We start from the raw sequence: 24330 nt of genomic DNA on the forward strand, positions 1-24330 counted from the left end.
GGCGAGTGAGTGAGGGTAGAAAAAGCTAGATGGTATGAAGTGAGAATTTCATGCAAGCATGATTAGAAACAATAGGCTGGGTGAGATTAGAATAAACAGCCTAAACAAGTAAACAGGAAGGCCAAAACTAAATTTTAGAGGCAAGCCTCAATAAATAAGCCAAATGATTTATCCAGAATAAATATATATATATATATGAATATAGACAGAATAATAAAGGTATATACGTCTGCGTAATTGATTATGAGAAAAAGTACTCTATGCTGAGTCCCATTCTCTACTGTGTATTAAACTTATTTAATTGCTTACCAAGGTTAAACGTATTGGATCTTACCTAACAATGAGTTCTTGGTTACGTTTTCTCCAACCACCTTCTAAAACAACCACTTCATTTGATATCTCTAGAAATCAGAATGGAATATTTTCTAGATTTTTTGGCAATATGCTTTAATATTTGTTTCTATCTCACTCAAATCTAAAGTCGTCATATCAATTTTAACTTTACAAAAAAAAAAAAAAAAACCTGAAGCTAGCCCAAAAGCCTAAATATAAGAAATAAGGAATAAAAACTATAAAATATAATATATAATTTAATAAATAATCAATTTGTTTAAATGTTTTTAATGAAACCAATTATCAAATTGTACACATTACCGTATGATTCGAACTATGTAAGTTCTTGTCTAGTAACTAAGTAATTCTTGTCGATATTGTTACGACCAAGAACTCCTCTCCCAAGCCTCATAATGAGATTTAGTTTATGTAGAGGATCTTGTTTGCATGACTACCTTGTACAAGGGATTGTCATTTATTAGTATGACAGCAATTAAGTTTACTTACGGTAATTCATAGCCCATGTGCCTATAATAAATAAAAAATAATAAATAAAAAAATAATGTAATAAATAATTAATTGCATAAGTTTTAAGTTTTAAGCCTTCAAAACTAGCATTGAAACTGTTTCATACCAACTGGATCTAAAAACGTCGTCTTTATAATGTGTTCTCCTATTCCAACTTGAAGTTCTTCTGTGTCAGGAAGGTATCGGACGAACACTTTCAGTGGATATACATTGGACTTCAACTTAATAGGAATCTGACATTCAACACCCAAGCAGATTTGCTCAAAACGGCAATACGAGGACCGCTGAACAGCAACCAGTAACAAGGGACACACTACGGATAGTATTTCAAAAGCATAAATCGGTTAATTGTTTTCTTCTGATTATATAAATCATTATTATTTAAACACAATTATAAAGTAGAAAATACAAAATGCAATTCAAAACACAGGGAGGTCAACTGTAATAATAGGATAGACAAGTGTATAACATTTACAAAATCATTTTCACTAAAAGAATTATTTCTTACTATCATCTGGTTGGCCAAATCTTGCCATTAGCTCTTCTCTAGAGCCCTCAATAGATAAACTTCGTTCCTGTAGAAGTGTTCTTACATAATCATCGGTAAGCGAATTAGGTAGAAATGACTTGAATCCACTAATTTCATCCTATCAATTAAAACATTTTTAGTTACATTTGAAATGCAATTTTAAATATAGTTTACAAAACAAGATATATAATGTATACAAGATGCAATTCGATTTTAATTAGACACATGGAAATTGTTTCCACCGATAATACGCTTAAATACACATTAAAATATACTAAAAATCAGAATGCCAAAGAGCAAGGTGTTTAAGAATTAAATTAACCGAGTAGTTGGTATGATTTTTAAACACATTAGTGTTAGTCTTCGAAACGTTTTGTATACATTTCTACTTTATACAATACCGAGGATACTTTCCCCCACTTTATCCCGATCTCTTATAAATCATTCTAAACCCATCAACTATTTCAGACCACGACGTCCGTGGCACAGAACATGATTGAGTTTTAAATCTGTGACAATCTGGAACGGTAGAGCATCATTGTAAGACATATGCACATGAAAATTATTGCGCTGCCCACGTAGCCCACGTTCCGGACTGACCTGCTGGCGGCGGTGGTGCCCGGTTTTTTTGTATACTACGGTGTGAAAAATTAATGCAATTTTGACAACGTTTAAAACTGACTGTTTTTCTGCGTCCGCCAACCACAGTTGGCAAACATGTGAAGCGTTCCTCAAAGTACACTGTCAGCAATCAGAACTGTGTAGTGTTGATAGTAAATCGAATGAAAGTACAGTATTATCAATATACTTTGTTAGGTCAATTTGATTGTACCTTAAATGCAGTAAATGTATCTATTACTTTCTGCTTCAGTTCATCGTCATTCAAAAGACTAATTGCTTCCATAACTGAGCACATGGGTATATCATTGAAGCTGTTAGAATTAAATTGAGGACCGGCGGCAGTTGGTTCTGGTAGTCCAATTGTTGATGCGAAACTTGCAGGAGCTTTGTTGCAAATAAAAGAGAAAAGTATCATTAAACAATGAGAAATAACAAAATACTAGTCGAGTACACATAACCGAAGGGAATGATTCTTTAGTAGACAAAATTAATTAAATTTGAAACATTTATTGAACAACCAGAAGATTAAAATCCCACTACACACTCCCCTAATTGTTCCATGAATCAGGGACGCAGGCAGGATTATGAAAGGAGGAGGTGTGGGAGCCGTTATGCGATGTACGTAGGAAAATTCCTAAGATTAGGCACCCCAAGATGCCCGGAAATTACACTCTCAGGCTTTGGATAGGGGGGCCTATATTTTTCATTTTTTTTAATTAAACCAATTTAGGGAGAGGGGCCCTTGAATCCACTACTGCTCAAAACATTCTTTATCTAAAATAAAAATGGGCATGTAAAAACTAGATCACATTCTCGCCTCATCAGAAGTCACTAAGACATACTCTGAGTCAGGTGTCGACTCGATGGAGTTTGATATCATACCAGGAAGGGCGCAATCTGTGTTTAAAGGTGGAGGTGGGAGGGGGATATTTCGTGAGTCGACACCAACCTCAGATTCGCCATCGTTGGGGCTGAGGTGCGAACATTTGAGGAAATAGTACCTCTATATGACCAGAAAATGACATTTTTATTAAAATTATCATCATCATCACATCACCATCATTATATATACTCAAAATGAAGCGCCAACAATTTTCTCATGATCTTTTATCATGGATTCTCGGCAACCATAGAGATCTTATTAATATGTGTGATGTACCATAGAAAATAAAGCTTATAAACATTGTTTTTGAGTACGCACTTTACAAACTCCAAAGCCTTGAATTCACAACTATCTCAACCTCACCATGGTTGGGGCTGTGATGTGAAATTTGAAGAAATAGTAGGCCTACCAAGATGGTCGGAAATGACAGTTTTATATAGTAAATTTATCATCATCACATCATCATTATAATATAGACAAAATGAAGCGCCAACAAATTTCTCATGATCTTTTATCAGGGATTTACTTAATATCCAAGACAACTTAGGCCTTACTATAGCAAGCTTTAACTATACTATAATAATTGTGATCAACAAATCACAGATTATTTTTTCGCCTTTAGCACAATTTTCTTCACTTTTTAATATTATTAATATTATTATCTATTATCATCATCGTCATCATCATCATCGTCATCATCAAGATTTTTATTATTATTACTAGGCCTACTAGTAGTATTGTAGTATTAAAACAAAACTTTATAGAGCTTACAAAAGGATAAAAACCAAACTGAACCATACAATATCACATTTCTGTATCTGAAAGACCTGGCCTGGGACTTATGGATTTAAGATTTTTAAAAATCACCCTTAGGCCTATGTGTTCATAGTAGGCCTATGCATAACGTGTGCTGACGCATATTTACATAGATTCGAAATATTTATTTTGAGTGATGATCCCTGGAAAGATTTTTTAATGGCCAGCAAGAACAAGCTTTAAAATTTTAACACTGTAAAAAAAAAAAGGGGGGGGGGGAGCCGTGGCTCCCCCTGTATAGGTCCCTGCCATGAATTTAAACAAGATGTAGGAGACACTTTTGTTGATACCTGGTCCCACAGTATATGACCAGTCACTGGCAACAGACGGACTGCCAACTGTGTCAGTTCATCGCTAAACCAACCACCAGGCCATGCTCTTCCACGAGTGTTACATCGTATTTTGTAATAATTGTCGTATTTTGTAATACCTGTCGTATTTTTTAATAACTCTCCGTCGTATTTTGTAATAAACTGAGCTGTCGTATTTTGTAATAACTCATCAAATGCATGTTTTCTACTATATACCTTTGCAGTTTTTGAAGGATTAAATATAAGCTTGTGTTAATGGTTGCAGTTTATATCAACTTTCGTTATTTTTTCTTGAGGATTACTATTCAACTTTTCTAACCCATTATATTTTATTTGTATTGTACACTTTTCTTAGTATCAATTCAAATAATATTTTAGAGTATGAAATATAGTAGAGACAAATTTCATTAAAGCCGATACACATTGTTTAAATGTAGTAGTAAATTTGATATTATTAAAAAAAAAAAAAAACAAGCGTACAGTACAGTAATAGCCTATATATTTAATAGTGCGATTTGTTTTATGATTTTAGCCTGGCTCTCACGAGAGCCCTAGTATCCGGATCGGAAGCCAACCGTTAGCGATAACCATTAGCACCTATGTGAGAACGCCCGATCGGTTAGCGCTAATCCGTTAGCGGTATCCGGATACTGCTAACGGTTAGCAAGCGCTATCAGTTAGCACGTTGAGCGAGTTCCTATCATCAACCAATCACACTTACGCGTTTACAATTTCCAGTTTCTTATTGGCCAGTTATTCGATCATCATATTATTGGTATCCGGATCGGGATCTTCTCGTATGGACGCACGGCAGCTAACGGTTAACAGGATCCGGATCCTGCTAACCGTTAGCTGCCGTGTGAGAACATACCCACTGTTGATTTTGAGATAGTAAATTTACAGGTTTAATATTTACGTCATCGTCAATTATTTTCTTTGCGTGGATTCAAATATGTTTGTGTATATTTTATTATAAACGTAACAGTAAGAATCGAGGTTTATTTTTAGAAAGCTAAAAGAACAATTTTTTTTGCCGAATTTTGCACCACGTTCATTTCAGTAATATTTTCTCAAGATTAAGGATGATAAATCGGGGAATGTTATGCCAGAAGGCAGTGGTACACCATGAGGTGGGATAAACGTTTGTTCTCAATTTTTATATTTGTTCCTACTCCACTCATCCATCATCATAACTTTATACCCCTTCTTGTAGACTCAAACAGAATCTCGACACGACAATTTTACTATATCCCCAAATAGGCCTAGTTTCACTTACAGAATCAATTAAAGACTCGTCCCATCAATTAGCAAATATTAATCACAATAGGCCTAACAAGAAACAAAAGATAAAATTAATTATTAATTTGATTGATTGATTTGATTAAGTCATCAATTAATTATTTGGTTGATTAGTCAATTAGTTAATTCTTAAATTCTGCAGCTTCTGGATAATATATAACATTGAAAACTTCTATTAGCCGGTCGTCATCAGTATTTTTATACAGTAAATGAAAGAGCGATTCTAAAATACGACCTGACCTCTTATTATCTAATAATCATACCAAACAACCATTAACACAAGTTTTTATTTAATCCCTCAAAAAATGCAAAGGTATAGTTATAGTAGAAAACATGCATTTGATGTGCTATTACAAAATACGATCGACTTGATTACAAAATACGACAGCTCAGTTTATTACAAAATACGACGGAGAGTTACAAAAATACGACAGCTCTGTTGTTACAAAATACGACAAGGTTTATTACAAAATACGACAGGTATTACAAGATACGACAAGGTTTATTACAAAATACGACAGATATTACAAAATACGACAATTATTACAAAATACGACGTAACACACGAGCACGGTGGGTTCAACAAAACAAACTACGTTCTGGACATGTCAGGTACAAGGCATTTATGCACCGCATCGGCCTCTCAGACGCCAATCTTTGCCACTTTGGTGTGGTGCGGTGCAGACATCCACACACTTACTACAGTGTCAGTCAACTGGAATGCAAAAGCGATCTTGCCACAGTCGACAGTGAATTCAGAGACTGCCTTCTAATGAATAATAATAATAATAATAATAGTAATAATTATAACATTTCGTTCTTTTATAGCGCTTCATGTATAAAGCATTTGAGCGCTTCGGTCATTGGATCCAACACGTATGGAACACAATAATATTCAATAAAAATTCAATAATTTTACAGTTTCACAGGCAACTCTATGTGACTAGTTAGTACACGATATAAGAGCTCTATGATCATGATCAGCGTAATTACGGATAAAGCTTACCAAAAATGTTTTATGGCATGAGTTTAATGCCAGTCTGCAAAAGTAAGCAGAAATATGTGCCTACTGTATAATTTGTAGTCAATTTCGAGTCTCTAAAACCAAATTGTTCAGATAGACATACTATATGAATTCGAATATCAAGGCATACATGTAAAAGGACCTAGGTGCGAGTATTTTATGGCTTATAAATAATTAAATACTTTGTGGCCGCCTCCTGTCAATATTTACGGTACAGTTAGACTAAATCCATCATTCGACTCATCAATCGACTTTCTGACTTAGGTTTTACTGCAACAGCGCTTGCACGGCTTTCATCGTACATAACATCTAGACAACAGGCAGTTAGAATTAAATCTGCTATCTCTGATACAGTAGCGGTCGATTTCGGTGTTCCACAAGGCTCTACTTTAGGACCCATATTGTTCCTCGTGTACATGCGGCCTCTTGGAAAAATCATCCAAAATCACTCAATTAAATACCATATCTATGCTGATGACACTCAACTTTATACATCTTTCAGTCCGCAGAATGTAACGGATGCTATCCACAGCCTAGAAGCATGTATTGATGATGTTCAATCAAGGCTGTCCATTAATATGCTTTGTTTCAACGTTGATAAGACTGAGGTGTTGTATATAAAACCCAAACGTCGTACCAACATGCCCATCATAAATTCCATTCGTGTGGGAGATACTTTTATCACTCCCTCTACGGAAGTAAGAAATATTGGAGTTACATTCGACTCCACAATGTCCATGAAACGTCACGTTAATAACATCTGCAGAACAGTATCTTTTCAACTTCGAAACATCAAACAGGTTAGATGTTTTCTGAACGAAGATGCTGCTTCTAAACTTGAACACGCCTTAGTAACATCTAGATTGGATTATTGTAATGGCGTCCTCTACGGACTGCCTCAAACCTCAATTAATAAACTTCAGCTGCTTCTTAACATTGCTGCTCGGTTGGTTACTGAAACACCTAAACGTCAACATATCACACCAGTACTCCGTCATCTTCATTGGTTGCCCGTGAAGAAGCGTATTGATTTCAAAATTGTATTGCTTGTTTACAAATTTATTCATCAGTTATCTTCTAAATACATTTCTCAACTTATTAAGTCTCGCTCCTTAACATGTGCTCGAACATCCGATTCGACTACACTTTATAGTCCACCCTGCAGTTTAAAGTCGTGTGGGGAGCGTTCATTCATGGTTGCTGCTCCTAAATTATGGAATACTCTACCGTTATGTATTCGTGAGTCGCCATCCTTCTCTTTGTTTAAATCTCATTTAAAAACTCACTTATTTCGTTCTCTTTGATATCCCCTTTTCCATCCCTTGCCAGCTAGCTTTTTGTAGTTCTATCAGGATAGGAGACGACTGAGTCCTGGGATGGCCGAGACTCAACTGGTGCTGGACAGGGTGTACACTTTGATAGATCCATGCTCAGCGACGAGGGCGTACCCACATTCTGCGGTTTGGGTGCTGACTTGGATTTTCTTCAGTTACATCTGCTCACTTGTTCTGCGCATAGAGACTCTCGTATTTTGCGCAATATAAATGAATAACCTTTAAACCTTTTTTTTTAAAATTATTTATAGAATTGGAGAGGAAGATTTCATTGGAAATAAATACGACGTAAATAATTCTCTCAAATTGCTTAGTTGATTGTTAAAATAGCATAGAGTAATATCACTTACCTTGTACTTGACGATATTTATATTCCTTTCAAAATCAAAAGTAGGACATTTAAGCTCAGATTTTTCCATCAGTGGCGATGGGTCGATGTATTCAGTACCAGTGCCTGATTGTTTTTTCATCACTACATGAATGTAATTATTAGGCTGACAATTTGACACTGACGCTGTTCCTATCACATCCCCGGTGTAAACCTGTATCAAACGGAGTACAATAATAATACGATGGTGGTAGAACTTTAATTAACATTATATTGACGTAGTCTACTTAAATTTATTATATACCTAGTGTTATTAATAAATCCAAATGACAAACCTGAACTGGACCGTCTGAGTACTGTTGAAGCGGATTTATATTATCTATAGTCAAGATCGTGTCAGTTAATGAACCTCCGGTAATTTCAATTTTTACTTTTTCGTCACTAAGTACAGTAAGAATACCCGATAAGGGTGCCACAACCTGCAAACGCATTACAAAATGTGATATTTAAAATAAAAATAACAATACCGACAACAACAACAATATAATAACAATAATGAAAGTTATGATAATGATCATATAAATAATAATGATATTAATACATTATTGTTAATAAAATAACAGTAAAATATTAATAATTATAATGACAATAATAGTTATGAAAATTATGACAATTATATTGATAATAATGATAAAATATCATAATAAAATAATGGCATAAGTACAAGAAACCATTATGCCTACAATAAATTCATAACAATAAAAATGATAACAACATTATTTTTTTTAATTTACATGCAAGAATATGTTGGGCGAGTTCAGTGGGTACTGAGCAGTTCAAGCAGGGGCGCGTAACCTCCTAAACTTCGGTTAAGTCGACCGGCATGCTTGCTCATGGTCCTGGTGGCAGTATAAGTATTCTCAAATAAGGACCGTAAACCATAGGCCAATGTACACAATCTCAACCGTTTGCATCTTAATTTATTTTTTGACGAACGATTGCTCTGATCTAGCACTTGTCGAGCTGACATAATGGGACCCATAAGTTACAGGAAGGTAAGTTTGTCCACTGAGCGCATAGAGAAAAGGGTACTGTAATGTGAGCTATATAAATCAATACCTTTATCTTTTTTGTCATTGTGTATTTATTCCTGAGTAAATAAAGTGGACGCAGACAAACAGATATACATTTGATCCGAACTGCAGCCTTTAAGGGCAATATTTTAGGGACCATGCAAAGGATGTCAGGTGGAGGTTTGAAGATTGGATTGACATATTACCTTGTATGGTCGAATGAATCATAAGACAAGTAGTAAACAAAATTGTTGACTACAAAACCCTCTAAAATTGGGCTCCAGAAATTGCTAATGATATTGACATAAGAACAAAAAATTTTAATAAAGAATATTATCCATCTGTTATAGTAAAATAGCAACACGTTTTTCAATAATTTGAGACCAAAAATATGTTTCAGCGACGTATTGAGATATTCAAATTCTGCAAATTCAGGGTCAGAATTCAATTGTAAGATTTACGGTTATTTTAGCCGGAAATGTTGCATTAGATCACACGAAGTATCCAATTTGCAGAATTTACCAATAAGTCATAATTTTCTAATGTCTTAAAAGAGTGTACGTGTACAGCTTACCTGCTTGTTACTTTCAATAATTAGGTCAATGCCCATGTCGCTGTATCTTTGTGAATTAGTAGTTGGATAAAACCCACCTTCAGGACATATTTCACTTCCTTCAAGAAACACTCGTGGAAATTTCTTATGAAATCGAACACCAAAAATGTCTTCGATTTCAAATCTTGCTTTATCAACCCTTATCAAGAAAAAAAAATCAATTTTACATGATATATACTTATTAAATTCGTAAACAACTACCAAATCGCAACAAAATGATGAGTTTAGAAAATTATAATTATAGCTTTTAATTTCTGACTTACACTTTTTTTAAAACATTCACTACGGTTTCATTCAGTTTTCCTACACGAGACTTGACAATATCCAGAGACAACTTAAATGGACTTGAGATGTCTTTAAGTTTTGATAGTGTTTCATTTAATTTGGCTAATGTATCTCGAACCAGAGCTACAATTTCTCTTTGCTGGATGTTCTAAAAAAGAAATATATATAATTCACACAATAACAGTCAGTAGTTGATGTTTGGTATCAGACAGGTAAACGTTGGAGCAAAATTTTCCATACCAAGAAAAGAAGCAACAAACAGCGATGCCTTGGCGATATGTTTTAGCATAATCTATATGGCAACGATATTTTTAAACCAAATTAACTTAGACCAAAGGAACACAGTTCTACTACGGTTCATGTAAAGAATTGCAGTGGCACTTATCATCACTGTATTACCTCGAGCGCCCAGTTTTCAAGTTTTGAATTTTGAAGTATTTCGTCAATGTCCCCAATCAGCATTCTCTTCTCTTCCACAACCTGTCGGATGTCTTTAAACCATGTTGGTGAGAGACCTTTAAAACACCAAATATATTTCTCAATGCATTATAAACTCACTTATTTACATGTATCGTAAGAAACACTAGTAAAGAGGAATGTTTAGCAGTTTAAACTGTATTCTTACCTTTTAGATTGGTAAGCTTCGATTCGATTCGTTCTTTTGTGCCTGTGAAATGTTTCAATGCTTGATCGGTCCTGTGAATAAACAAATTTGTAAAATCTAATTGTAATTAACAATATCTGCAAACATTTCTATATATTTTGTTTTAAATTAATAAAATATACCATGAGGTCGTATTAACACTATAAGACGTTGAGTTAGGCAGCAAAATACAAACAATTTTCTTCAGGAAACGGAAATATCGTATTGTCCACAATATTTCATCAGCGTAACTGTTACGCGGAAGAACACTTGAGGCCAAGGTGAAATATCCGTTTCTTGAATAAAAATGTTTTTATTCTACTATCCCAATCAGATTTTTGCATCATTAGTTTCATCATATGACATTATTTATACATGAGTGTATGTATCGCCATATATGTATTATATGCCTATTGATACATACATATATTATACACAGAGTTAGTAAGGACAAATACGAGTTACACATTTGGTCCTGTTTTTCTTACTTGTCAAACATCTTTAATAAATCTGCTATTGCCTCCTTCGGATCATCATGAAATTTGTTGATAATATTTTTCATAGATTTCACAGTTTTATAAATTTGTTCAACATCCCAAGGTAGTCCGGCAAGCAGATCACCCATAAAACCCTGCAAAGTTTAACATAAGTATTAGTTAGATTGTTATTAAGCAATCAAATTAATTCAAAATTAAATGTAATCCTACGAAGGGCTTAGAATATTTACTTGAAAATGTTAAGTGTAAATTGACGAGTGTTTAATTGTATGAAACAGTTAACAATACATACCGTATATATTAATGACCAGTAGGCTCATGGTGAAATGAATAAATTTACCTCTAGAAATTCAATAATATCCGCTCTAGTATCGGCGATCAGTTGGTCTCCACTTCGTACTAAATAAACTGCGCTTTTAATCTCAGGTGGAACCATTTCAAGGTGTATGATTTCCAGTTCATCCAAAAGATCAGCAACAGTCATACTCTGTGATATGTTATAATAAAAATCTTTAAAATAAAATTTATTTTTGTGGAATATAGTACCCAATTTGTGAAAATGTACAGAAGATGATGATTAGGTGAGGACCATTTTGAGAAGTGTATGTTCAATTTAAGAACATAATCAAATGATTCACTCGATTTACTAGTGGCAAGTTTTATTTTTTTCAAATTAATAGAAACCCAATTTAAACGACTAATTGTTAGTAACATTTGGACAAATTCATGTGTGATAGTGTGTGTGTGTTTGTGATTGGAGAAACGCGAATTATATTCAATAAGGTTGTTTTCTAGCATATTGGCTTTGTACATGGTGGATTAGAACTTTTGCTACCATAGCACAAGATACATAACGTTTTGAGTTCATTGTATTCCAATTGAAATGTTGCTGTTTGAACTCTTTTACAGTTATACTAAAAAATACGATGAATAAAAATATAGCGGCGTTAGTCTGCTACAGAACAGTATAAGAAATTACAAATCTCAGCACTTGAAAGACTAAATATCTAGCTTTCGCCCACGCAGTCTCCAGATGAAATCACTGTGTGGACAAAAGCTAAAGCTTATACATATTATATTAGTCTTTAAAATACTGAAAATTTTCTTATATTTTTTAACTACTTGACTTACCGTTATATCAGCCAACAATTCACTATATCTGTCAACGAGTGTTTGGACAGCTTCATCAACTCCAAGGTTCAAATCACTTATTACTGCGTTGACAGCATCTCTCAGTTCCGGTATAAGACTGGCTAGTAAAACATCTAATCGCTTGACGGCGTTTGGCAATACGTTTACCCCATAGTCCTTTAATAATATTGAATTATTTAAAACAATATAAAGATATACATACAATATAAACACGATTACTAAAAAAATCATTAGTTGATACAATAAAAAACATTCAGATCTAAAACAATGTTACTACCTTCTTTGTTTCGTTTTCATTATTTTGTGCAACTAGATTTTAAAACTATGCAACTAATTGTAACACACAAGTCTTTCAGTATTCATTTTATTCACTAATCAATTTAAAAAAAATATCGTATATATTATTTGAAATTGCTTACGGTATGTTATTGTTATATTTTTTTTAAATGATTGTCAAATATATGTAACTTGAATCTGAATCTAATAATTGGTTGCTTCACCTTTAGTACATTCATATTATATGACGATTTTAAATGCAGGTGGGACTCTTGGTAAGTTGCCCGAAAATTCTCGAAGGGTGAAAACATTCTTAGTAGAAACCCGAATGAGCCTTCCAGAGAAAAATCATTTGTTGCAGTAGTTGCTTGTGGATCTGGTAATCAAAACAAGAAAATGATTTTTTTTAGTAATAACCTTACTTTAATTCAGATAGGATAGAATGCGATATTTCTATCATTTATTTCTTCTGGTTATAAAATGTCAAAATATTATATACAATATAACAAATATGGCTACCTGAATTAATATTCAAGAGGCTACTTGATATACCACCGTAATTTGCACCAATGAATGAATCCCCTACACTGTCTTCAGTCTGGTGATCTAGTCTTGGTATTAGCAAATTATATGAATTTCTTATGGACCGTCTATCTCTGTTATGAATAGGTGCTGTCTGATTATATGACTGGTCTGTTTCTACCTCGACATCATTAAAGCTTGGTTCCGTCCTACGATGGCAAAAGAAATGTTTACTTACTAATTATTAATTTCCTTGGTTTGATATTTTATATAAAAATATATACTGCCCTATTTTTATGAGAGGTTTGATGCATTATCTATAAAGTCAACTGGAAATAAATGGACCGATTTTTATTTTTTATATATTACTTCTTTTGACATCTTTCATGTGATTTGTTTGTTGTTTTTTTCTTTCTTGTAATTACCCTACTTACATAATTGCTAGGTTGTATGCAGCAGGATTCTCTTTGCATAATTTTTTAAACGTCTGCTTATAGCTTCTATTCTCCTCTGTCCTCCAAGCATTAACAAGCGCATCGGCAGCCTGCATGAAAAAGTAAAAATATAAAGACGGTTCTAGTAAATAGATAAAGAAAATATGTCAGAAATAATCAAATCATAGTTTGAGCTAAAGCGACTTGGTTTAAATACTAAAGAAAATCTAACCTGTTGTGTATGAAAGTGACGAAGAGCATACAGTCCGGACTCCTGGAAATGTTTAGGAGCTTCAGTTGAATTTGCAAAACTCAAGATGCAGTCTGCCGATGTCGGATGCGCTGCATTCCCTAAAGCCCCAATTAATATAACAACGTCTCTTTCATATCTATCCAAAGTATCGCGGGACATTGTCGACCTTCTTTGCCGATGGTGCCACGGATCTGAAATGTGTAAACAATCCGATTAGATCAATATTAGATTATCATTACAATTCAATTCCAAGTTCTATAATGTGTAGCAGCCACTCTAGCAAGCTAGTAAGTTCAATAAACCATAAAATGACCACAAACGCAGCATTTTCATAATCTTTCGGGAATGACATAGCCAGCAAAAGTGCAACAAATGTTGCTGGTCGTCACGTCCATAAGTCGCCTTTTCTGTGTTGTTATCAAACTTACCAAACCACGCTTCCTCATTGACACTGGGACAAAAGCTACCGTTTTCCACCAGATCGTCATGTGCGAATACATAGACACCACAAATTTACAATTTAACCGCTGCTAACAATTCCGTCATTTCAGAACATGGGCAAATGTCGATTACATTAGACATTCGTAAGCACAATGGATATTTGTCGTCGCCAATGTTGGGTATGCGATCATAGTTGCAGATTTACTAAGGTATTTTGGACTGCTAGTCAATACGACTCATAAAAGACTAATATCACAACTAATTTGAGCATTCGTAGGTTCTCCTTGAAAATTTTACGTCTTATCACGTCCGCTCGATCACTTACCAGTGTTACCCCAGGATGGGCCTCTGAAATACGTCACTCATTATAATAAAACCAAAGATTCGCCAGTTGTTGCCCGTGCTCGTCACCTAACTTCAGATCGCTGTAAAAATTCGAACACAAAATGCAGCCAGGAATAATTCGTCGCTCTGACTGTAATTGGCCGTCACCTCTCCACATGATTCCAAAGAAAACACATATAACGATAGGCGCCCATGTGGAGACTACCGGGCACTCTCTAATACTTTACATGCCAAATTTCACAACATCCCTTTATGACACCACGATATTCTCCAAATTTTATGTTGTGTGTTCTTACCACCAAATCCCTGTCAAACAAACCGATATTCCCAAAATAGTGATCATCACTACATTTGGACTATTTGAATTTCTAAGGATGCCATTGGGTTACGAAATACTACTCGGACTTCCAACCACCCATTGATCAAGTTAATCATAGACTCGATTTCTGCTATGCTTATATCGACGATCTTTTGAAAGCTATAATTCATACGATCGCGAGTGTCACCTACGACTTATGTTTACTCGATTTAACGAGTATGGTGTGGTCACCAATACAGCAGAATGTCAGTTCGGAGTGCAAGAACTTTATTATATTTTTAGGGAGAAATATGTCCATTCTTAAGAAAAGTCGAAGCGATACAGCAATTTACCAACCCAAAAACAACATAAAACAATTACCAAATATTCCAACTTTTGTATGGAGTTTCTTCACTATTTTCTCCGCCTCATCATTTCGCCCTTCATCTTGCAAAATCTTGGCAATGGCACCAATTATGAATGTGGCTAATTCTCGTAATCGTACTGCTTCCGGAGAACCTATATTTAACCAAAAGTTTAGTTCCATGAAAACGAAAAATAAGTAAGATGTAAATAATACATACAAAACCCCATAATAGTGCAAACTTAAATAATAATGTTTAGGCAAATTATATTAAAATTGTATATTTTATCTACAGGTCAGTAAATTCTAATCATTAACACATCCTTAAATTTGTTAATAATCTAGTTCAGATAGCTGTAAGTAACATAATTATCCTTCCAAGAAATGTAAAAACGTACCGTGTATGTACAGTAATAATTATCTAAACTCCGCATTTAAAAAAAAATGTGAAAAAATAATTAGCCTTCTCAAAAATGGAAAAAGATCAATTTAATTTATCTATCATACCTTTATATTTTGATTTTGTGATTGCTAACTTCTCAACCGCATCAATCATTTTCTAAAATAATAATAACACATAAACATTATACCACGTGTAATGTATAACTAGTCACAATAATTATTACCTTCTCAAAGGAAGTTATAAATTCACAGCTGTCTGTCTGTCTGTCTAAGGAATGGATCATCATCATCAAAGAATAAGATGACTAATTTTGGAAAGAAAATCAAGGCCAATGATATTCGATATTTTACCCTTGGGCATAAAAGCAAATAATGAAATTGCCTGAACACACGGCATGCGTAGGCCTATTATTCAGTATCCAGGCACATGGCGGGTGTATGCAATCTAGGGGGTGACTGCTATGGTTATAAATGATATATAGATAAGATTTGTCATACCTGTGATTTTATATTCTGAAAGAAGGGTATATGTTCCAGAAAACGAATCATTAGTTTAACATCTGGTGCTCGAGAGTTTAGAACCAGCTCAGTTAAAAGTTCCTGATTGTAGTTAGTTCGAATCCCCGCAATTGCATCTAATAGATAGTTACGATCTATCACATCTCGATTGTTGCTTAGGAAAAAACACAATTAATATTTTGTATATTTATTTGACCTCAGCAAAGAAACACAGTTACAAAATATAAAAAACTTGAACTGTTAGAAATCATAAATCAATTAATCAATCAATCATTAACCAACATCCATGGCAGATGCAATTTCCAGTGGTGCTATGACAACAGCATTTTAAACAAAATTTTAATGAAATTGGTCACGGTATAGTTTTTGATTTATGAGCCCGGAGGTACACAGACACATAGACACCAGAATGATACACACACACGCACACCTGACCCCCCCCCATACACACACACACACACACCCACAGACGAACTCGTTATCTACATTAGTCTATTAATTTGTCATTTTGTTGTTTTTGTTGTTGTAGTTTTAACTTTGTTGTTTTACTTCCATCGTTTAGTTTTTCTAGGATAGGCTAGTCTAGATGCCAAAATCACTTGAGCATCTGTGAGTTATGATCCTGCAAACCACTCCTTGCCTGTGGTCTCAAATTGCAGGAAAACGGTGCGGTGATGTTGGTTCCCCTGTGATAGTCTGTTTTCTCATGCTTTTTTTTAATTCTTAGGTCACTTGGTTAGGCTTTAGGATTTAGTTTTTGGTTTGTTTTCTTTCGTGTAACTTAGGCGCATAGAGACCATGTAGTATGCGCTTTACAAGTCCCAAACCATTACCATTACCATTACCATGAATCATTTCCGAGATAGGATTTTTTTTCAGTTTAAAGCATAATTTGTCCTTCATTGCATTTTGATTTTTTAAGCATTTATAGGCATATAGTAATGATAAATCAATATCAATATTATTGAAAAATATTTTTCCTTTAGATTTTGTTTAGTTTTAGTTTACCGTTATTAGCTGTTATAATTGTTATATCAGGGAACAGTGAAACACTGTTCCCTGGTTAGATTTGTTTGTTTGTTGGCTGGGTCATTAAATTGATTAATGATTGATGGATAAATTACTGACCGTCCGACTGATCAACTGACTGACGATTGCTTGATTGATCGATTTATTATTGATTTAATTGGTTTACTGATCGATTGATTGATTGATTAATTAATTAATTGAATGAATGAATGATTGAATAAATGATTGACTGACTGACTGACAAACCGAATGACTGACTGATTACTTAATTGATTGATTGATAGATTAACTGATCGATTAAATTATCGATTGACTGACAGATTAAATAATAAATTGACGACTGAACTAACCTCAAAGGTCTATTAAAATATTGATCCCCAATGTCCTTTACAAGTTTGTATGGCAATGTTTCCAACGCTAAAGTGAGTCCTCCATAGCAGATGTTATTTTTATTGGAAACTGTAATTTCAATATTATACATAAAAACTGTGTATCATAAACTCAATTAATTTGTATCAATAACTTTTTTTAGACTTTACATCAGCTTATTTTAACATTTTTGTGTATTACCTATACTGATTTTAGGTAGTTCCAAGTAATCAGCAAATATTGATTGATTACATGCTCTAATTTTTCATGAATATGAAGTCAAGAACATTTAATGTGTCTGTTTTGGTAGAAGATTTAAATCCCCATTTCCGGCAAAATTTTACTAAAAACTGATTTTTTTAATAGAAAAAATGCATATACTTTATTTTAATTATTATCAACCATGGAAAAATATTGATAAAAATTTTATTTGTACTTAAAAGGATAAAAAAAAAAACAAAAAAAAAAAAAAAAAAACAAAAGTGAGAAATACAGACTATTTCTCATAGGAGATTAACCATTTTCTAGACGACTTAATCGTTATACTTGGCAAATTTTAAAAGAGGTTGTAGATCGCATCCGCTGGAATACTCTCATGTTTGTGTATATACTTTACACAGTCAATAAAATTCGCCCTCTCTAATGAGATTAGTTTTTGTACTTCGCATCTCGCACACCGTGGTCGATCAAGAAGGACTGAGATATGTTTGTTTAATTGTCAAAATCTCGGTCAGAATCATTTTTTTTTGGAATAATTCCAATAAAATATATTTCGCATGTGTCAACACTAGCAACGGAAAATATCATGTCGGTGGTTTTTATGCATGGGTTGCGCCGGGATTTGCCAGACGGGAGCTCTGATGTCCCCGACAGGGAGGACGATGTCCACGACAAGGGGGAAGATTTTCCGGACGAGAGCAAAGTGGGCGTGGGCGAGCGTTGCTTAAAATGCTTATAAAGTGCTCCAGGATGCGAAGCCCCCAAAAATTTTGCAAATTTGTAGCAGAGCCAAGCCAAAGGAAGGATAAGTCGAATTTTCAAAATTGTGTGTTGTACATAATATGAAACTAAACATTATTATCTTCAAAATTCGAAAAAAAAAATCACCTTGATATGATAGTTTATGGCGAAGCTATGGGCAATCAAAGTTAGGGTACATGGTAAGTGTATTTTGAGAAAACTGGCTTTGAAAATCAGATTTTATGTCTGTACGCTAGGACAAGCTCTCTTAAATACCATTTTTAGAGCATTTATCGATTATAAATGAGAGAAAGATAAATGTAGGATAAAAGTTAAATGTTTAATATGTATGCGATTTCACGTTTGCGCATTTATTGGAAACCCTCCTTTGGCTTGGCTCTGCCACATTTAGGGCTTTCAAATGCTTATTTAATCGATTTTGGAGTCTCTAATATGTAGAAAATACATATTTTTTCCTCCCGAAAAATTGTGGTTTTTCTCCCCGACGGGGGTTTCTCTCCCCGACGAAGCCCTGCCACCTCACCCCCGCCGCCACCCTCTGGCGCCACATTTCTATGTTTGATTACAGAACCTTTAGGTTAACAAATTCAATGATTTACTCATATTCATTTTGCTAAACACATTACGTTTATCAAGAGTTAGTTCTCGAAGGCATGTCAGATTCCCTTTGATATGTTGCATAACTTCTTCCTCCACATAAGGCTGATCATGAAAATCGAAGCCCTAAATACAAAATAATATTATTAGGTAAAGAAAAGAAATAGTGTATCTTAAACTTTAAATCTATTTGATTATAAGAAACATTTCCAATAAAACAGTCTTGTTATTTTTAACTAACATAATATGCCTATATGAACTGTTAAAATAATATTTAAAAAAACAAAAACAAAAAAACTATAGGTTTTGTAAAGATACAAGTAGGCCTAGTTTATTTTGATGTTTAACAGTAACGAACAAACTTGCATTTTATTTACCTACAGTAATTGTGTTAGTAAAATTTGGTTTGCTCAACATGCAAGAAGTAAAGTCAAATTAATTATAATGTACCATGAACCCCTTACCTTTTTGACCTCTATTGTATCTTCAATAAGGTTATCTGGTCTTTGGGGTGTCGACATCGAAATAGATGATAAAAAACGCATTTGGCTATCAGCATAGACACTCATATCTGGCACTAGAAAACATTGCAAGTTGACATATATCGAACTACTGTCATGTATTAGTATGGGTACTCTCGTGAATAGGCCTACTATCTTTTTTTTCTTAAACTAAGTCTATGTGTAACGAAAAGTTAAAAAAAAAAACCAGAATATAAGACCACTATTTCATATGTGCATAATATAGCCCCGTTGCTGCTGTACAGTAGTGGTTCAATAGCAGTAGTACAATGGTAGTAGTAGCAGTAGTAGGTTGTAGGTAGTAGGTAGTAGTAAGTAGTAGTAGTAGTAGTAGTAGTAGTAGTAGCAGTAGCAGTAGCAGTAGCAGTAGCAGTAGCAGTAGCAGCAGCAGCAGTAGTAGTAGTAGTAGTAGTAGTAGTAGTGGTAGTAGTAGTAGTAGTAGTAGTAGTAGTAGTAGTAGTAGTAGTAGTAGTAGTAGTAGGACAGTTTACTTTTGATCAAATTATTAAATGTGTTTCCTAATTAATTATTAATTGCCATGTTGGGCACATTGTATTTTGTGCACCTAAATACAACCTCTCACAAAGGCATACTTACATGATTCTTGTTCATCGTTGATATGTTTCGGTTTGTTTATTGGCTCAAAATGTTTAGTGCCGGCCCCCTCACTATAATACATGAACAAGATTTGTTGATAATAAATTTAATAGTACAGTTCACTCTACAATTTGAGACCGCATTTGAGACCTGAAAATATGAATTGGTCTAGGGTTCGGCCTTCAGTTAGACAATTAGCGGTCACAAAGAAGAGAATTTTCCGAATTACAGTGGTCTATAATTGAAAGGCAAATTGTACCGCCTCCGGTAAAACTTATATCGTCTGTAAAATTATTATTTTCAAGAATTTTTCTTATTCAAACAATATAGGGCACATATTTTAAATAAAAGTAAGTGTACAATTATAATGACTTAGAAATGTTGTGCATACGTTTTAGTTGACAGTGAATACAAAAATTCTGCTAGATATTTATCCATTTACAAAGTAGGCGTAGAAAAAAGAAAAACCGACGGATATTTCATCCATCCGTCCGTCCGTCCGTCCATCCATCCATCCATTCATTCATTCATTTTTTCATTTCCATTTATTTTCATAGCCGGTATAATGCCTATTTGTTTACATAGCACTTTAACCCTAAATTTGTTTACACAGCACTTTAACCCCAAATTCAAGTGATAACCGACATTATAATATACACCTTGCATAGACAATAACTTACCTAGGATCTCTTCCACCGAGTGGTACTTCCTCATTTATTTGTATCAAGTGAGGAACCGTCATTCCGGATTTAATATTGACTTCCTATATATGAATTTTACAAAAAAAAAATATATGTTAAAATTTGTTTAAATAAGTTGTAATTAATCTATAAAGAATTGATAAAATTCATTTATAATATTTTTTTTTTTTTTTTTTTTTACCGTAGAGGGTTGCTCTTCCAGAGTATCCCAGAAGGTCAACTGATATTCAGGGGCTCTTTTAAATAGTTGAAATAATGCGATGCTTTATCAGCGAAGTCTCATTACAATGCTTAGAGAGTGTAGATGTTTTTTAGTCGTGAGATAAATCCTGAATGTCACAGGATTTGAACCAAGACCTTGGGATTGGAAGGCAAGCATCTCCATTAATATTATTAGTGAAAGCCTGCGAAATCCAATCCAGCACTTGGGAGAAACAAGCACTCAGTCGCTCAGGATTGCGATCCATATGCTGTGCTAGTGTAAAGAAATTTGAGGATTTGCGCATCAAGGAACTCCAAGAAACACGCTTAGCCCGTTACGCCGCTCAACGCCAGCAAATTTTGTCTGCTCTGTCTGTCAGCGTCGCTGCCATTCACGTCTCGGCCTGATCAACCACAGCAGAATGCGCATCAGCCTGCAGCACTAATGTGCGTTTATCCAAAAACTTTCCATAATAATTATAATAGCGGTGTTAATGATAACAATGATGTTAATAATTGTAATAACGATGAAAATAATAATAATAGTAGTGATAACAACGGCTCAGTCCATCATCATTATATACAAAACTTCGTGTCCATGGCGCTTGAAAAGAAAAGAAGATCTTAATTCTGATCAATATTTGAATGCTATTTTTGTTACTAAAATTCTAAAATTGCCTCATTCAGTATAAATACTACATAATTAAAATGTAACAAAAAAGAAAGAAAGAAAATAACAAAAAAAAAAAAAAAAAAAAAACAATTACGGTATACAAAGAGAGGCTCGGGCAATTTAGGATTCTATACTTAATCGATTTAAATCATAATTTGTAAAAATTACATACAATGATTTTTTTCTTCCCTGTGAAATATTAATTTTTTAGATTCCCAATCAGGGGTGCTACCAATACATACTTACATAACCATTATTTAAAAGAAAACAAACAAATTGGAAATATGGTAACTAGGCTGACATGTTGCAAATTGAAGTATATATATATATATTTTTTAAATATAAACTAACCTTATTATGATAGAAGTGAATTTTCTTCGGATGTACATGAGCTGTTCTTTTCTTACGAATTTGAATATCGCCATGCTCATTTTGATACACTGTGTAATTAGCATGATGATGGCCTGTATGGTCACGTTCCGTTGAATTGAATGACCAACTAGACGAACCACTGGGAAATTTCTGTGAAATCAAGAATGATTCTTTTTTTTTTATTATGTCATAGATATTTATTGTTTATAATATTAATTTAGGTCACACTATACAAAATATATAATACATACACACATAATCGTTTTTTTTTTTCAGATAATGCGTTGCGGTATATATAAATGTATATATATAAATGTATGTATTCTAATGAACTTTACACTATAGTAAATGCTACTTCGAATGGATTCCCCTACAGAACGTCATTTTCTGTAAATTTGATTGCCGAATAAACATGTTGTTGATTTTTTTGGAGGTGTGGGGGGGGGGAATGGGCAGTAGGGTTACTTATAAAAAAATTAATGTATTTAATGTTGCCCCTCTCCCTTTTATATGTCTTTATATTTATTATTGTGTAAATTTAATGTTTAAATTAAATTGTCTCGTGTTAATGTTTTGTTCTTATTAAAGTAAGAAGAAACAAATCTATGTTATACTTACGAAATCCTCATGATGAAGTCTGGTTGCAATGATTCCGGCCAATCCTTTCTTGATATTAACTGACTTCATGTCATCGTGTTCCGGATATATTACTCGAAGAACATCACCATTGTCATCCATGATGAACGAAAACCTAATGAAACAAAAATTGGTTTGTATAATTACTTAAAATTTTAATTAGAGTATTATGTAAATGCCAAATTATATTTCATTGTAGTGCGTAATTAAAAATGGTACTGTTTGGTTATGTGTTATGCACTTTACTGCAAACACAACCACTATCTTCTAACATTACAATTTACTTTAGTAAGAAAAGTACTTAAAATAACATGTCTATATAATCCGGTTTTTATTACTACTTCAATGGGCATCGTACATATGATTGTAATTTTAAATTGAATTATAAAAAAGAAAGAAAAAACGGACAGAAACAAAGCTATGCACTGTAAACACTTAGTGGGCATATTGTCTTAAAATATTTACAAAAAGAATTACGCACCAATTATCAAACTCGACGTCCATCTCGTCATCCGAAACTACAGAGAATATAAAGATTATTTTATAACATTTTATTTTAAAAGTTTACTTACTGTTACACAATTTACTTGGGTTCTTTATGCTCTTCATAAATAAAAATAATATAAGTTGTCTTTTACCATACATTGTTGACTATTTTTTAAACAAATTCAAAAGTATGGCTCATACCTGTATGGCTTTTGTAAGTCATTGAATAGGACTTCACTCGAATGTATATTTCATGGCTTCCACTTTCTGTTTCTCTGATCCATTGAAATCCCACCTAAACCAAATATTAAAATTGTGGTTATAACCCCAGTCATAAGCATTTATTTAAATAACTGTCATTTAGACTAGTGGACGATGTATGTTACATATACGTATGAATTCTAAAATCATATTTATAATAGGTAAAACCACGATTATCTATATAATGTTTTGTAGCTCGGTTCCTTTTTAATATTTAAACTTACAGACAACAATTAATATTAAAAATCGTGAAATTGTCCCCTAAAAAGGGGGTTTTGGCTTGTTTTTGTACAGTGATGAAAAGACTCTTTATAATTTCATTTTAATTGGCCTAAGAATGAGTTATAGTATAATTACAACTAATTCATAACAATAGTTTGCAATGCAAAAACAATTCATTTGTGATATGAAATCAACAGAAATGTATTTCAATAATAAAAGTTGAATATGTTTCCTATATTGTTTCATGCCTCGATTGCAATGTAAATGACCAACTATTCTTTTTTAAATATTGAGCTTTCTATTGGGTGCATAAGATAGAATAATAATAATAATAATAATAATAATAATAATAATAATAAAATAGACTTAGAAATCAGGGGTAGGAAATCTAGTTAACGGTCAAAATTGACAAGATTGTACTTATTTATACGAATTATGTAACGCATGCACTATGCATATATCTCCATTCTAGGTAAGGAGGAAAAATCTGGCTTGATGTTGCGTTTATTGCTCATAAGGTATCAAAATAACAATTTAAATGAAATGTTTTCATATTTTGAC

The 24330-nt window shown here is 33.5% G+C and overlaps 1 protein-coding gene across 1 annotated transcript in view; it reads right to left on the reverse strand.

Annotated features, from left to right (window-relative positions):
• LOC117120523 overlaps positions 1-24330 on the reverse strand; it is a 30334-nt gene that overhangs the window by 5296 nt on the left and 708 nt on the right. Inside the window, exons 2-31 of the mRNA XM_033265536.1 lie at positions 23488-23581; positions 23282-23318; positions 22783-22915; positions 22144-22314; positions 20898-20980; positions 20218-20288; positions 19564-19676; positions 19129-19225; positions 17503-17611; positions 16103-16277; positions 15710-15761; positions 15220-15357; positions 13734-13945; positions 13502-13611; positions 13065-13276; positions 12770-12921; positions 12249-12425; positions 11458-11604; positions 11109-11251; positions 10603-10673; positions 10377-10492; positions 9956-10125; positions 9654-9831; positions 8342-8485; positions 8029-8220; positions 2767-2785; positions 2223-2395; positions 1370-1508; positions 968-1174; positions 335-401 (exon numbers count right to left, since the gene is read on the reverse strand). Coding sequence (XP_033121427.1) covers positions 335-401; positions 968-1174; positions 1370-1508; positions 2223-2395; positions 2767-2785; positions 8029-8220; positions 8342-8485; positions 9654-9831; positions 9956-10125; positions 10377-10492; positions 10603-10673; positions 11109-11251; positions 11458-11604; positions 12249-12425; positions 12770-12921; positions 13065-13276; positions 13502-13611; positions 13734-13945; positions 15220-15357; positions 15710-15761; positions 16103-16277; positions 17503-17611; positions 19129-19225; positions 19564-19676; positions 20218-20288; positions 20898-20980; positions 22144-22314; positions 22783-22915; positions 23282-23318; positions 23488-23581 — 3902 coding nt within the window. The remainder of the gene's footprint in view (positions 1-334; positions 402-967; positions 1175-1369; positions 1509-2222; positions 2396-2766; positions 2786-8028; positions 8221-8341; positions 8486-9653; positions 9832-9955; positions 10126-10376; positions 10493-10602; positions 10674-11108; positions 11252-11457; positions 11605-12248; positions 12426-12769; positions 12922-13064; positions 13277-13501; positions 13612-13733; positions 13946-15219; positions 15358-15709; positions 15762-16102; positions 16278-17502; positions 17612-19128; positions 19226-19563; positions 19677-20217; positions 20289-20897; positions 20981-22143; positions 22315-22782; positions 22916-23281; positions 23319-23487; positions 23582-24330) is intronic.

This window comes from Anneissia japonica, unplaced genomic scaffold, assembly GCF_011630105.1.
Source record: "Anneissia japonica isolate Jap-2015-1 unplaced genomic scaffold, ASM1163010v1 scaffold287917_len653891_cov171, whole genome shotgun sequence".
Lineage (NCBI taxonomy): Eukaryota > Metazoa > Echinodermata > Crinoidea > Comatulida > Comatulidae > Anneissia > Anneissia japonica.